Source organism: Nylanderia fulva, unplaced genomic scaffold (genome assembly GCF_048542155.1).
Source record: "Nylanderia fulva isolate GAGA-0341 unplaced genomic scaffold, ASM4854215v1 Scaffold1314, whole genome shotgun sequence".
Lineage (NCBI taxonomy): Eukaryota > Metazoa > Arthropoda > Insecta > Hymenoptera > Formicidae > Nylanderia > Nylanderia fulva.
The window spans coordinates 7,706-20,108 of NW_028189534.1; the positions used below are offsets into that span (position 1 = coordinate 7,706).

General features: G+C 28.8%; 1 protein-coding gene across 1 annotated transcript; it reads right to left on the reverse strand.

Annotated features, from left to right (window-relative positions):
* Window positions 1-5,948: 5,948 nt before the first annotated feature.
* LOC146724437 (uncharacterized) lies at window positions 5,949-12,006 on the reverse strand (the record flags this gene model as incomplete). Its single annotated transcript, XM_085479897.1, is given in 4 exon segments — window positions 5,949-6,202; window positions 7,588-8,199; window positions 8,201-8,838; window positions 10,713-12,006. Coding segments are annotated over 4 exon segments (2,798 nt in total), but the record flags the coding sequence as incomplete, so codon positions are not given.
* Between the last annotated feature and the right edge of the window lie 397 nt (window positions 12,007-12,403).

Below are 12,403 nucleotides of genomic sequence, written 5' to 3' on the forward strand. Positions count from 1 at the left end.
TTTTAAAATTTTTTATCTTCGTAAAATAAAAATTTTGGAAAATTTAAAAAAATCTTTTTTTTAAATTTACATTTGATTGAGTTTTAAATGGTAAGATTTGATTTTTTAGTTTTTCCAAAAACCGACAAAAAACACTGTATTTTTTAGCCCTAATTTATAAAAATTTAGTATCAAAAATTATAGAAAATTTTTTACCGAAAAGCAAGACTTTTATCTAAATTAAAAAAACCACAGATTCTATTCGAAAGGATAGACTTGAAGAGCTCCCCATTCGATCACTTCCAAAAAAAACAAAAAATATGTTAAAAAAAATTTATAACTTTTATTTATAAATTTTTTATAATTTTTTTTATTTAAAAAAAGTTAAAATTAAAATAATTCTCTCAAAATTTTTAAAATAATAAAATTTTTAAAAATTAGTAAAACATATATATATATTCTATTTTATTTTCTAAATTTTATATACAATAAAAATACAATATAAATTAAAAATACTTTAAAATTTATTTCTACATATAAATATTGGGTCAAATTAATGAATACTCTATTAATTAGAATAATAGATCTTTCCCTAGTTTTTTTAAAATAAAGTCCAAATTAAAAATTTTAATTTTAAAAAGAAGAGAAAAGAGTCATTATATAAAAAAACTTTCTTGTATAATTTTATTTTATTATTACGCCAGTTGATGTTTTAATGCGCTTTTTTTAAAATTTATCCCGGCCAACGCGTTTGCCTAAAAAAATTTATAAAATTAAAAAACAAATTTAATGAAAAGTAAAAAAAAAAAAAAATAATTTTATGTAATTTTAGAAAAGTCATTTCTCTATATAGCATATAGCTCGTTAAAGAAAAAATAAAATACTCTACCTCATCGCATGTTTAAAAAACAGATGCGACTTAAAAAGATAACTTAATGACAAAAAGATTATATAAACATGGAGCAAATCAGCACTGTATCTTCGTTTCATAAAAATGTCGGAAGATATACGTTATAATATCCAGAAACTTTAAAATGCGGAAAACCCGGCAACTGGGACCATAAAAAGGAAAATGTTTTGTTGCATCGGCCCAAACAGCTGTGAAATTTCGCTAAAATTTTTCGAAGTTTAAAACGATTAGCATTTTATAATACGCGGGTTTTCCCAAGGTCGGTGGCCCACCCTATATAAAAAAATTTAACAGACTACTTTAAAAATTATATATATTATATTAGATTTTTAAATTATTATATTATTATATTACAAAAATTAAAAAAATTTTTGATTAGCTTTTTTGGTTTTCAGTAAAACTTTTACCACCTTTTTTTTTTAAATTTTTTTTTAAAAATTTGTTTATATTTAATTGTCAAAAAAAAATTGATTGTATTGAAAATTTTTGGGAAAAAATTTATTTAAAAAAAAAAAAAAAGCATTTTTTTTTGCTTAACAGTCTTTTTTAATTTTTCCCTTTTTTATTTAAAAATAAAAAAAAACCCTATTTATTTTTTTAAAAAAAAAATTTATTTATTTAAAATTTAATTTGGACAATTAATTTCACAAAAAATTGAAAACAAATATGAATTTGGAATTATCATTTCATCAATTTTAATTTTTAAATTTTATTTTTTTTTTTTTTTTAAAAATTTAAATTTAACCTTAAATTTAAAATTTTGTAAATTAAAATTTATTAAACCGGCCAATTTGAAAACACGATCCTTTGAGGCAAACGAATCTGCGATACACCGCGTTTTAATGGAAAAATTTTCGCGATCCCCCTCGAGAACGTAATTCGCTTAAACGTTTTTGGCGCCACGACTTTACAAATTAAATTTGGGCCCGGGGGGGTATCACCACTAATTAGCATTTTTGGCCCGGGAGTCCAACCCGAGGGAGATCCCCTAACAAAAAACCCAAACCCATTGCCCTTAATCTTTCATTTGTCCTATGGGCAGGAATTAAAAATTTACTAAACGTCGAATTTCCCCGAGCGAAAATTTCACGGGTTTCGAACCCCCTTATGTCGCAAACACGACATTTAAAAATCGTCACGATACGTAGAGGAAACCGATTACCGTTTTAAATTCCCTTTGGGGGCCCGCACCCTATGGGTGGTTTGGGCTTTCGCCAAAAATTTTTTTCCCCGAACCCCCCAAAACCCGTAATACGCCGCAAAGCTGTAAAAAACCCCCACAAAATTAACGAAGGGAAAAAAAAACCCCAGGAAAAAATTTATGGGGGGATCGTTCGTCGATCGTTTTGGGATCCCCATCCAAAGTCGGGGACGTTTTCAGAAAACCAAACCGAAAAATTTTCCCAAACAGGGTTTCGCGAGAACTGCGTGTTTTTTTCTGTGCTGAAAAAAATAGAAAAAAAAAAGAGCAAATTTTTAAAAACCTGGGGATCCGAAGCAATAATAACGTTTATTTATTTTTATCTTAGGGGGATCTCTCTTTTAACAGATCTTTAAATCCAAGAAAATTTAAAAAGGGGGAGGACAAAATTTTTTTTTCCTTCCTTTTTAGAATATTAATATAAATGTTCTTTTTAGATTATTAAGGGAAATTATAACCCATAATTTCATTATATGTCGAAAATGTACTTTTTTGGAAACGATCAAGAAAACGTGGAAAAACGCCGAAATTTGACCCGATTCCTAAAAAGTTTATAATAATCTTCCCAGAAATTATTATTTTTATCTTTGTTATATCGCCAAAAAATCCCCAAATTAGTCGGTAAAAAATTTTTTTCTCTCTCTATTTTTCTATTTTATCACAATTTTATTATCTTTGTTTAAAAAACCATACTCTGTAAAAAAAATTCATTTTGATTTTTGTCACGGGCCCATATGCGCGATTTTTTTTTTTTTTATCTTTTTTTATCTAAAATGTTAAAAATTTTCACGTAAAAAAATTTTAAAATATATTTCAAACAATTTGTTTTTATATGTATTTTTTAAATTCCCTTAAATAAAAAAAAATTTTAAACTGTTTAAAAAACTTTTTTAAAAAAAGGGGATAAAAACCCTAGGTTTTATTATTTTTTAAAAGAATTGAGTATTTAAAAAAAAATTTTTAAAGGGGGTGAGAATTTTAAAATGTTCAATTGAGTAATTTATTTTAATTTTTTTTAAAAAAATTAAAAAATTTTTAAATTTTTAAAATTTTTCGGGTTTTTTTAAAAAATTTTCTGGGAAAAAATTTGGGGCAAATAAAAAAGTAGAGGGTTTCTAAACCAAAATTTTAAAACTTATAATTAAGCGATTTTTAATTTTAAAGTAAGAAGGAAATTATTTTTAAAAAAAATTTTTTAAAAATGGGTTATGGGAAAAAAAAAAAATTTTTTTTGGGGAATTTTTTATAATTAAAAAAATTTTTTTGCTTTCCCTTTTTTCAAAACGAACGAATTTTCTTTTTAATCTTATTAGTTTTACGTTTAAATTTTGATTCTTTTATTGTAAATAAATTGTAATAAAAAATAAAATTTAAAAAAAATGTTTTTTTAAATTTAATTTAAATTTTTTTTTTATTTTTTAATTATAAAATAAAACATTTTTTCTCCCTTATTTTTTAAAAAAATCTATTCAAACAATTTTTCCCAAATTTTTTCTTAACATTTTATAGAAAGAAAAACCTTTTTTTTTTGCCCCTTTCTGGACAAATTTAGGGTGTAAAAAAAAACAAAAAAATTTACAGGCATATAAGCAAACAAAAAATAATTTTTATTTAAATATTCTTTACACTTTAGGGCCCAAAATACAATGTTTTTTAATCGATAAAAAATTGTATTTTGGAGGGAAAAAAATTTCTTAAGTTTTAAAAAAAAAACACAATTTTTTTTTCTAAATAATTTTATAATTTTTTTTGATATAACCAATTTACCCGATTTTAAAAAAATATTTTGAATTTTCAAATATGTAACGCATTTTCTACACAATTCAAAATTTGTGTTATAAAGATGATTAAAAAAATTCAAAACCTTTTTGGGCCCGTTTATTTGAAATAACTTTCAATTAAATCGCGAAAAATTTCATATTAAAAAATTTTTTGGGAAAAAATCGCTATTTGGGACTTATATCGATATCTGATTCGCGATTAATTTTGGTTTTTATTCTATTTTTAAAAAGTATTTCCTTTCCCTAAAGCTAAAAATCAAACAGTTTTTACTTTTAATTAAAGGTAAAAAATCTAACTTTCGCCTTCTCCTTTTTGTTAATTAATGAGCAATCGTTTGATGACTATTTAAGTAAAAAAACAAGTTTTTTCCGTCCTCTTTTACGATCCAAATAAACATCGCGAACATTCTTTTTAAAACTATATACATCTTCTATCCCTCTCGAAACAAAGTTTTTTGGGTTATAAGCTTTCTATTATTAAACGTATTACATGTGCTTAAAGTTGGGAAACCCCCAAAACGGGTTTTAGTTCCCTTTTTTTATATTTTTTTCTATTTAAAGTTAAACTGGAAAAAAAAACTTGATAAAGTATAATTCGAACCAAATTTTCAAAAATCAATTTTTAATATTTTTGAGGACAATTTTTTAAATTTTTTTTCCTCGTTTTAAAAAGATTTAAAAAATAAACTCCTTTTCTCTATAAGTTTTTCTAAAATATATTAAAATATATATTAAATAATGTAGGTGGGATGTATTTTTTTTTAAAAAATTAAGGGATGGGGTAAACATGTTTTTGGAAAATAAATTTTTTTTATTATATATGACTTTTTGCTTCAAAAAAATCACCCTTAAAATATAAAAAAAAATTTTCCCTTTAAATATTTTTTTCCTTTTTTATTAATCCCCCCCAAAAAACCCAAAAAAAGAAAATTTTTAATAAATTTTTATAATAAATTATTAAACCTGGAGTTTTCAGAAAAAACCCATTTTTTTCCCATTTTTAAAAAACTCGAACAAAATTTGTTTACCTTTGTTTTGCAAAATTTAAAATTTTTAGAACTATTAAAAAAATTTTGTAAAACAGTTTTTCTACAATTGATAAAAAATATTGAAAAAAATTTCAAAATTTTTTAAATTTTGGATTTAACATCAGCATTTTAATGAAAATTTTAAATGACATAAACAAAATTACATGGGGTAAAAGATTAAGCATTATTACAGAAGAAAAAAATAAAAATTATCAATCTTTTAGTTTTTCCTTCAAAAAGATTTGGAAAAGCGAACCTTAAATAGTTTTTTAGGTTTAAAATAAAATTTCAAAATTATTTTAATATTTTTTCAAACAAAAAAAGTTTTTTAAATTTTAAAGATCTGAAAACAAAAATAAAAAATTTAATTAAAAAAAAAACACTCTTACAAATCGGAAGTTTTCAAACGATTCTTCTGGGGAAATTTGCTCTATAATTTAGATAAAATTCCCCTTAAAATTAAAACAAAAACAGAAATTTTTCAATTTTTTGATATCCTTTTTATAAATTTGTTGCAAAATTTTTTCCCTTTTTCTAATATCTTTAATTTTTTTTAAGGCCCCTGGATTCTCGCCGCGACCAAAATCAGATTGTGACGGTTTTGCCATTTTCAGCTTTTGTTTAAATTTAAAAAAAAGTAATTATATTATTAATTATTTTATTTTGAAAGGGCGGCATCTAAAATTTTATGTGTTTTTAGTTTTTTTACATCTGTATTTCTTTTTTTTAATTTTTCACGCTGAATTCCTGATGGACTCCAACCTTTCCCCAAATCCACTAAACCGGGGGTCTGGGTTTGGGTATTTTTTTTCAGCGTCACTCCCTTTTATCCCCGGGCAGGGTTTGGAAGTTTAGGGGTGGCCGCCCTCACTCGCAAAAATTTTTTACGTTGTTTGATTATTTCTTTTAGGGTTGATATAGGTATTTAACCCCTTCACGACGGCTCGGCGGGATTGATCTTCCGGGGCGTTGCTGAAATTACTCTGAGGGATTTGGCTCGTTTTGGGGCCAAAAGCCTTGACTCGTTCTTTATCCCCGAGGGATGTTACCTCCCTTGCAAACTCTCCTGAAGACCCGCCCAAAGAATGCCTTTGAAAAGCTCGTTTGAGGGACCTTCGCGAACTTGCGGGCCATTTTGCTTAGACTTCGGTTTTTTCCCTTTTCCACCTCCCCTGGGCGAGTTGCGTACTAGTTCCCCGATGTCATTGATGAAAAGGTTGGGTTTCTGCTTGAAATTCTGTGGGGCCGAAGAGGGCAGTTCCTTGACGTTTCTCGAGGGTCGTTTCGCCCTCGCCGTCTTGGGCTCTCGAAAAAAGGTCTTCTTCACTCGACTCCCTCACAAAGGGGTCGATCTTTGCTCTTCGACAATCACATTTTAACTCGTTTTCGACGTCCCCTTGAACCGGAAGCTGTTTTGGCGCGTTTACTTCCTCGTGAGTTTCGCCGGCCGGATTATTCTTATTCGTCAAGATGGTTTTTGTCTTTTGATTGGCATGTTTTCTTTTTTGAGGGGCCCGCTAAGTTCGCGGACCCTTCCTTTTTTCCGCGTCGGTAATATGACGATAAATTTGCTGTTTTTTTGTATTACTTCTTTATTGTAATCGGTGTCCTTTTTTGATTTAACTTTGATGCTGGGTCCTCCCCAAACTCCCCAACTTATCGCAGGGGCCCATAAAACGTACGTTTCATTTTTTTTCTCCTTCCATGGTTTATATGGGTTTTCTAATCTTGGGGATTCGGTAATTCAGTTCGTTCTGTTGGAAAAATAATTTTATTAAAAATTTTTGAAACACATTTTTTATAGTTTTTCTATTTAAAAATAAATTAAAAAAAATTAAAAAAGATTAAAAATTTGGGCCATAATTAGCATTAAAATCAAAATAATTTTTCGATTTTTTCAAGATTTTTTTTTTTTGTGTGTAAATTTTTTGATTTATAAAAAAAATTTTTTTTTACGAAAAATAAATTTTCATAGTTTTTTTTGTATTTTTATAAATTTTAAAAAAATGGAATAATTAATAAATTTTTTATTGATCCAATGAGAAATTCAAAAATTTAATTGTATGTTAAAAAAATTTAAACATTTGAAAAATTACAAATCTAATAATTAAAAATCATAAAACTTCCACTTGAAATAGTTTTTTATGATATTTGGTTTTTCTTTTTTATAAAAAATAATACTCACTTCTTTTCATTTAATATTGCGCTACTGCGTTCTTTGATATATTTTCCTCCGCTTGTTGAGCATTTTTCAACTGCGGTAAAATACTTTCAGCACCTAAAAGTTTAAATATTTTTTTAAATAATACGTTGACAAAGTTCAAATATTATATCATTAATTTCAGCATCAAAATCATATTGGCATTAATTTTCGAATGTATATTTAATATATATGAAAGTTTTTAACTATTAATTATTAAATTTAATTATTACACATATATAAGCTAAATTATATAGTAGAAACATTTTTTTAATAGATTAAATCACTAGCAAACAATTATTATTAATTATTTTAATATATAAATATTTATAAATTAATATTAATATTTATAATACAATAGAAGATAATAAAAATATAAAAATAATTAATAATTTCTGCAATATGCTGTATTTTTTTTTAGAATCTATTTGAAATTCTTAAATAATAAAATAAATATACAACTTCCTAACGCTTTAACTCATAATTACCTGCAATGATTGTAATTGCTTCTCCTTGCTGGGCTCCTTCTGTTGCTTCAATATATTATCTCTCCATTGCGAGAACTTCTCGGTGCCTTGTAACACGTCGACATTCAGGTCCGCGATGCTCGTAGATTTTTTCACAGCTGTAATCTTCGGTTCTTCAACTTCCTTGTCGATCTTCTGCTGCGTCTTTTCCGTTTGATACTTGGCGTTGCTGGATATCGATATATAACTCTTGGATCGCTGGATGTTAACCTTTTCATTAGCTTCATTATTATTGAGAGACTCCAATCTGTGGGGTAACTCACTCTTTGGTTCCGTTTTACATTCAACATTTGGACACTCCTCGGACTTCGCCTTCTTCTTCTTCGTCGCATCCTTCTTCCCATAATTCTCCGCGCTGTTCCTCGGCAGGGTGGCAAACACTTTGACAAACCTGTTGTCCGAGTTGGACTCTTCCAACTCTTCGTAAATGTCCAGGCTATTCTGTTTGGTATAAGTGGTGATCATAAAGTTGGACAAAGTGTTGTCCTTCGGTGCGGATAAACTGTCCACCCTTCGATCGAAATCCTTGTTGACAGTTTGCGCCAAAGCACCGGTCTCTATTTTGCTCTCCAGTTTCCGTGATAATTTCCTTCCGCAGATCCGGATTAGTTGGATTGGGAGTTTTGTGAGAAACAATGGACGATGTTTGGGTTTCCTGATCGAAGTTCGGCCCAGAACCGTTCAATAAATTCTTAGCATCGCCACTATCTGTAACATCCGGTTCCGCCGACTCCGCAATTGGGTTCACTATTTCGGGTTCCTTGAAGGCGCTCACCGATCCCAGAGTAATCGTGTCGTAATCGTCGTCCAGGGTAGGCGAAGACGAATCGCGAAAGGCACTTGGCGGAGTCGGAAGCTGATACTTCCAGTCGCTGATTGACTCCAAGTCCTCGTTCATCGCCGACACGTAATCTGAAGTGTTCTCTTGCGAATTAGCGGTAATGTTTGGCGTGCTGGCGCTCAAAGTGGCTTCTGAAAGATCGAGACACGACTTGTAGACCTCGTTTGACTCGTCCTCGTCCTCGAAGGGTTCTGGTTTAGTTGTGGAATGTTTGAAGTTGATGCTTGCTTGGATGGATGCGGTTGGGTGACTCGTCTTCAGGGGCAACGTTTCTGATTCTAGAGACGATGGGGCTGGTAGCACATTTGATAAGGTGTCCGATACCTTCTGCAGCAGGATATCGGTTGGTGTGGATAAGACGTCTTGGTTAGCTGTTGTAAATATAAAGACAGAATAAAAAGTTAGCCAAATATTGTACTGGTCTTCTCAAAAGTCGTAGTTACGTTCTCATGAAAATTATTTAAAATTTGAAAATTAATTGTGAAACAATACTAAAGAGTCAGAAAAAAGAAGTTGTTATATTTATAATAAAGAATAAAAAATAATAAAACATAAAAAATAAAAAATGGCAATAATTCACAAATAGAAAAGAAAAATTTCAAATTAAGATATCTTAATCGAAATAGAGTAGCATGATCTTTTATGAAGATGATGATTATAACAATCTTATGCAATATTTATAAAGCAAAAATACTAAGTATGATTAATTGAACCAAGATGAATATGTAATTTACATAAATCGTAGAATTAAAAAATATCAATATGCAGACAATTTCAATAATTCACTTCTTAAAATATCTCCAAACATTGTGTTAGTTGATATAAATTTATTAATTAAAGAAAATTGTATAGTACATAATGTATGCATATCAGAAGATAAGAGCTCGTAAAAATACTTCGGTTTCATTCTATTATCCAGCTTACACAATAATCTGTCAATTATTTGAACATTATATGATGCTTCTAGACAATCAATGCCATTTTTTTTCCTAAACTATAGAACCGGAAGTCTTTAGTGCGCTTATCCGTCGTAAATATTCCTATAAAGATCATCGTATGCACTCTTTTTTTATTTAATCTTGTGTATTTATTTTTATGCAATTTTTTTTATGTTTCCATGCTTTACAAGATCATATATATATTTTTTTATTAACTGCTAATATAATAATAGTTCAAATATCGTACTAATATCATAATTAATAAATCACATTAAAAAGAAAAAAATTTCCTGGCTCTCAATTGTCCGTTTCCTCTAATTTTTAGAACATTTAAAATAATAGTCTTATTTTAAAAATCTCTCAGAAATAAATTTACAAGATTAATAAATAATAGGATTTAAAATAAATGAAAGAAAATTTATATGCAATTTATATGTGTGTAACTTCTTCTGCCTCATGTATCTTACATAGATTATTATCCTATACATACATTATTATCCTATAAGATGATTACAAGATAAATATTTATAATTTGCATGCGTGCATAAAAGAAGCGCAGTTCTGGAAGAAAGTGGTGAAAGAGGGCCAAAAACACATTGAATGGAATAAAACAAAGATTGAAGAAAGTAACATCGATGCGACAAATTATTACAATAGGAAAAACAAGTATAAAGGTAACAGCAAACGGGAGAATCCCGTTAAGTTTATACATCCGGATACCACACGTTCACACATATTGATAGGATAGGATAACCAGATAACACGAATAATCAGGAGGATTCTAATATTTAATTAGTCAATATAAGCTATTTATTTCAATTTAAAAAATTAAGAAAAATTTTCGGATAATTAATTTATATTAAATATATTTAATATAATTTATATATATTAAATAATTTAATTATGTATATATAATTATTATATAATATATTAAATAATATAACATATACACACACACATATATGTATATATAAATTAATAATATATTAAATAATATAATATTAAATATATATAATATAATATATTAAATAATTTTAATATAGCCACAGAGACAAGCAAGTTATTTTATTTTTACTAAAGCCGAAAAATCTTTAATTCCTCCTTCAATTCAAATTTTGAATTTGTCAACATTTATTTAGTATTTCTTATTCTATAATTTTTCAACACCTTATATATACACATACATTATATATACATACAATTTTAAAATGATACACGGAACACGAAACTGAGAAAAAGTGAAAATATGTGAAGGATAACAAGATGAGATGCTTAAAATAGAATGTTAGTAATATAACGACATGCACCTGTGATTAATCCATCGTACGATTCTCTCTTATTTACATCCCCATCTCTTGCACGATCATCGCGATATTCTGCGTTAATTTCCTCCTGCTCTTTTTGGGAAGATACCGAGTTTCGAGAGGAGAACTTTAGGTTCAAAGCGTGCGCGATGTCCTCTTGAGGCGAGGTAAGATGTCGCTTCTGCCTCTTCAAGGTATCCACCTCGAAGTCCTCCGACTTGGACTGGCTCCGAATCACCTTTGTCCTTTTAGTAGTCTTCACACCGTTGTTTGATTCCTCGCTTTGATCAATTTGTTTCTGGCATAATTCATGCACATTTTCCACAATGTTATATTTTAAAGCATCATCTTTCCTAATGACATCAAAATGATCGCACTTTGGTATAGTGGAGATGATCGTACATGTATCTTCTTCTTTTTCAAAATTACTCTTCACTTCTGCGTCGCACGTTGCGTCTTTGGGATGAAGATATTTTGCTGTCTCGATACCTTCTTCGATTTTAATTGAGGAAGAAAGTCTTTTCCTCGGCACTCTAAGTGGTCCTTCGCAAGATTGATCATCCAATAGCTTCAGTTGTTCGTTGTTCGTACTTTTGTTCATCAGAGAATCATCGTTCGATACATTCAATTTACCACGTTGATTCTCACTTTCATCACGTGAAGCTATATTTTCAGACTTTATATTGTCATCTTGGTGTAAAGTATTATTCTCCTTTTCCGTAGAAATAAGTAAAGATGATTTCTTCTCTAAAACATTTCTTTCCAACTCTATGGAATCAGAAGATAGCCCATTTTCTTCATTATTCAAATTTAATGATTCATGAATCTCTGAATTATCGACATCTAATCTTTCCTCTTTGCTAAATCCATCTCCGTTCAAAGGTTTAGCTTTGGATTCTGGATCAATGAGGATCGATTCCGTACAGTTAGGATTCTGTAATTCCAAGTTGCTGCTCATTTGGTGACTTGGATTTTGATTTAATTTTAAAGACATGTCATCTTCATCGATTTTTGATGTCTCTTCTTCTTGGATCGCTTTCTGGTCTTCGGTTGAAGGTGCAGAATCAATTTTCGACTTCGAATGCGTCCTTTCTAGCTTAACGTGCGCAATATCATCTTCATTCAGACTGTTTGTACGATCGCGTTTCGTGTTCAAGATTCTTGGCGGTACCAAGGGCGGGACCACTTTACGCTTAGGTGCCTTTGGAGATTCTGAAGCGCTAATCTTACACGTGTTAACCTTTCGAGGCGTGGGAAGGGGTACAGGTTCTCCAACTAGTTTGGATAAAAAAAAGAAAAAAAATCACCGTCACCGAAAAATATACAAGCCGGCAAAATATGATACAAACAAGCAAACTGATTAAGGTACAAGAAAAATACATTATCTAGACGAAAATCCCAATGGAGGTGTGCAAAAACTTAAAAGTCTCAGTGCAAAATCGTGTCTGTACAGCGTCGTCCATATATTTTTATGCGGAGACAAAAATATCTGGAATCACTTTACTTTTCTCAAATAAGAAATGTATCATTTATATTTAAAGAGAATAAAAAGTTTTTTCTTAATTTAGTTACTTAATTAACTATTTTAAATTGGAAATTCATTAATTTATAATTTAATCTGTAATTCCAAATTTATATTTAAAGAGAATAAAAAGTTTTTTCTTAATTTAGTTACTTAATTAACTATTTTAAAC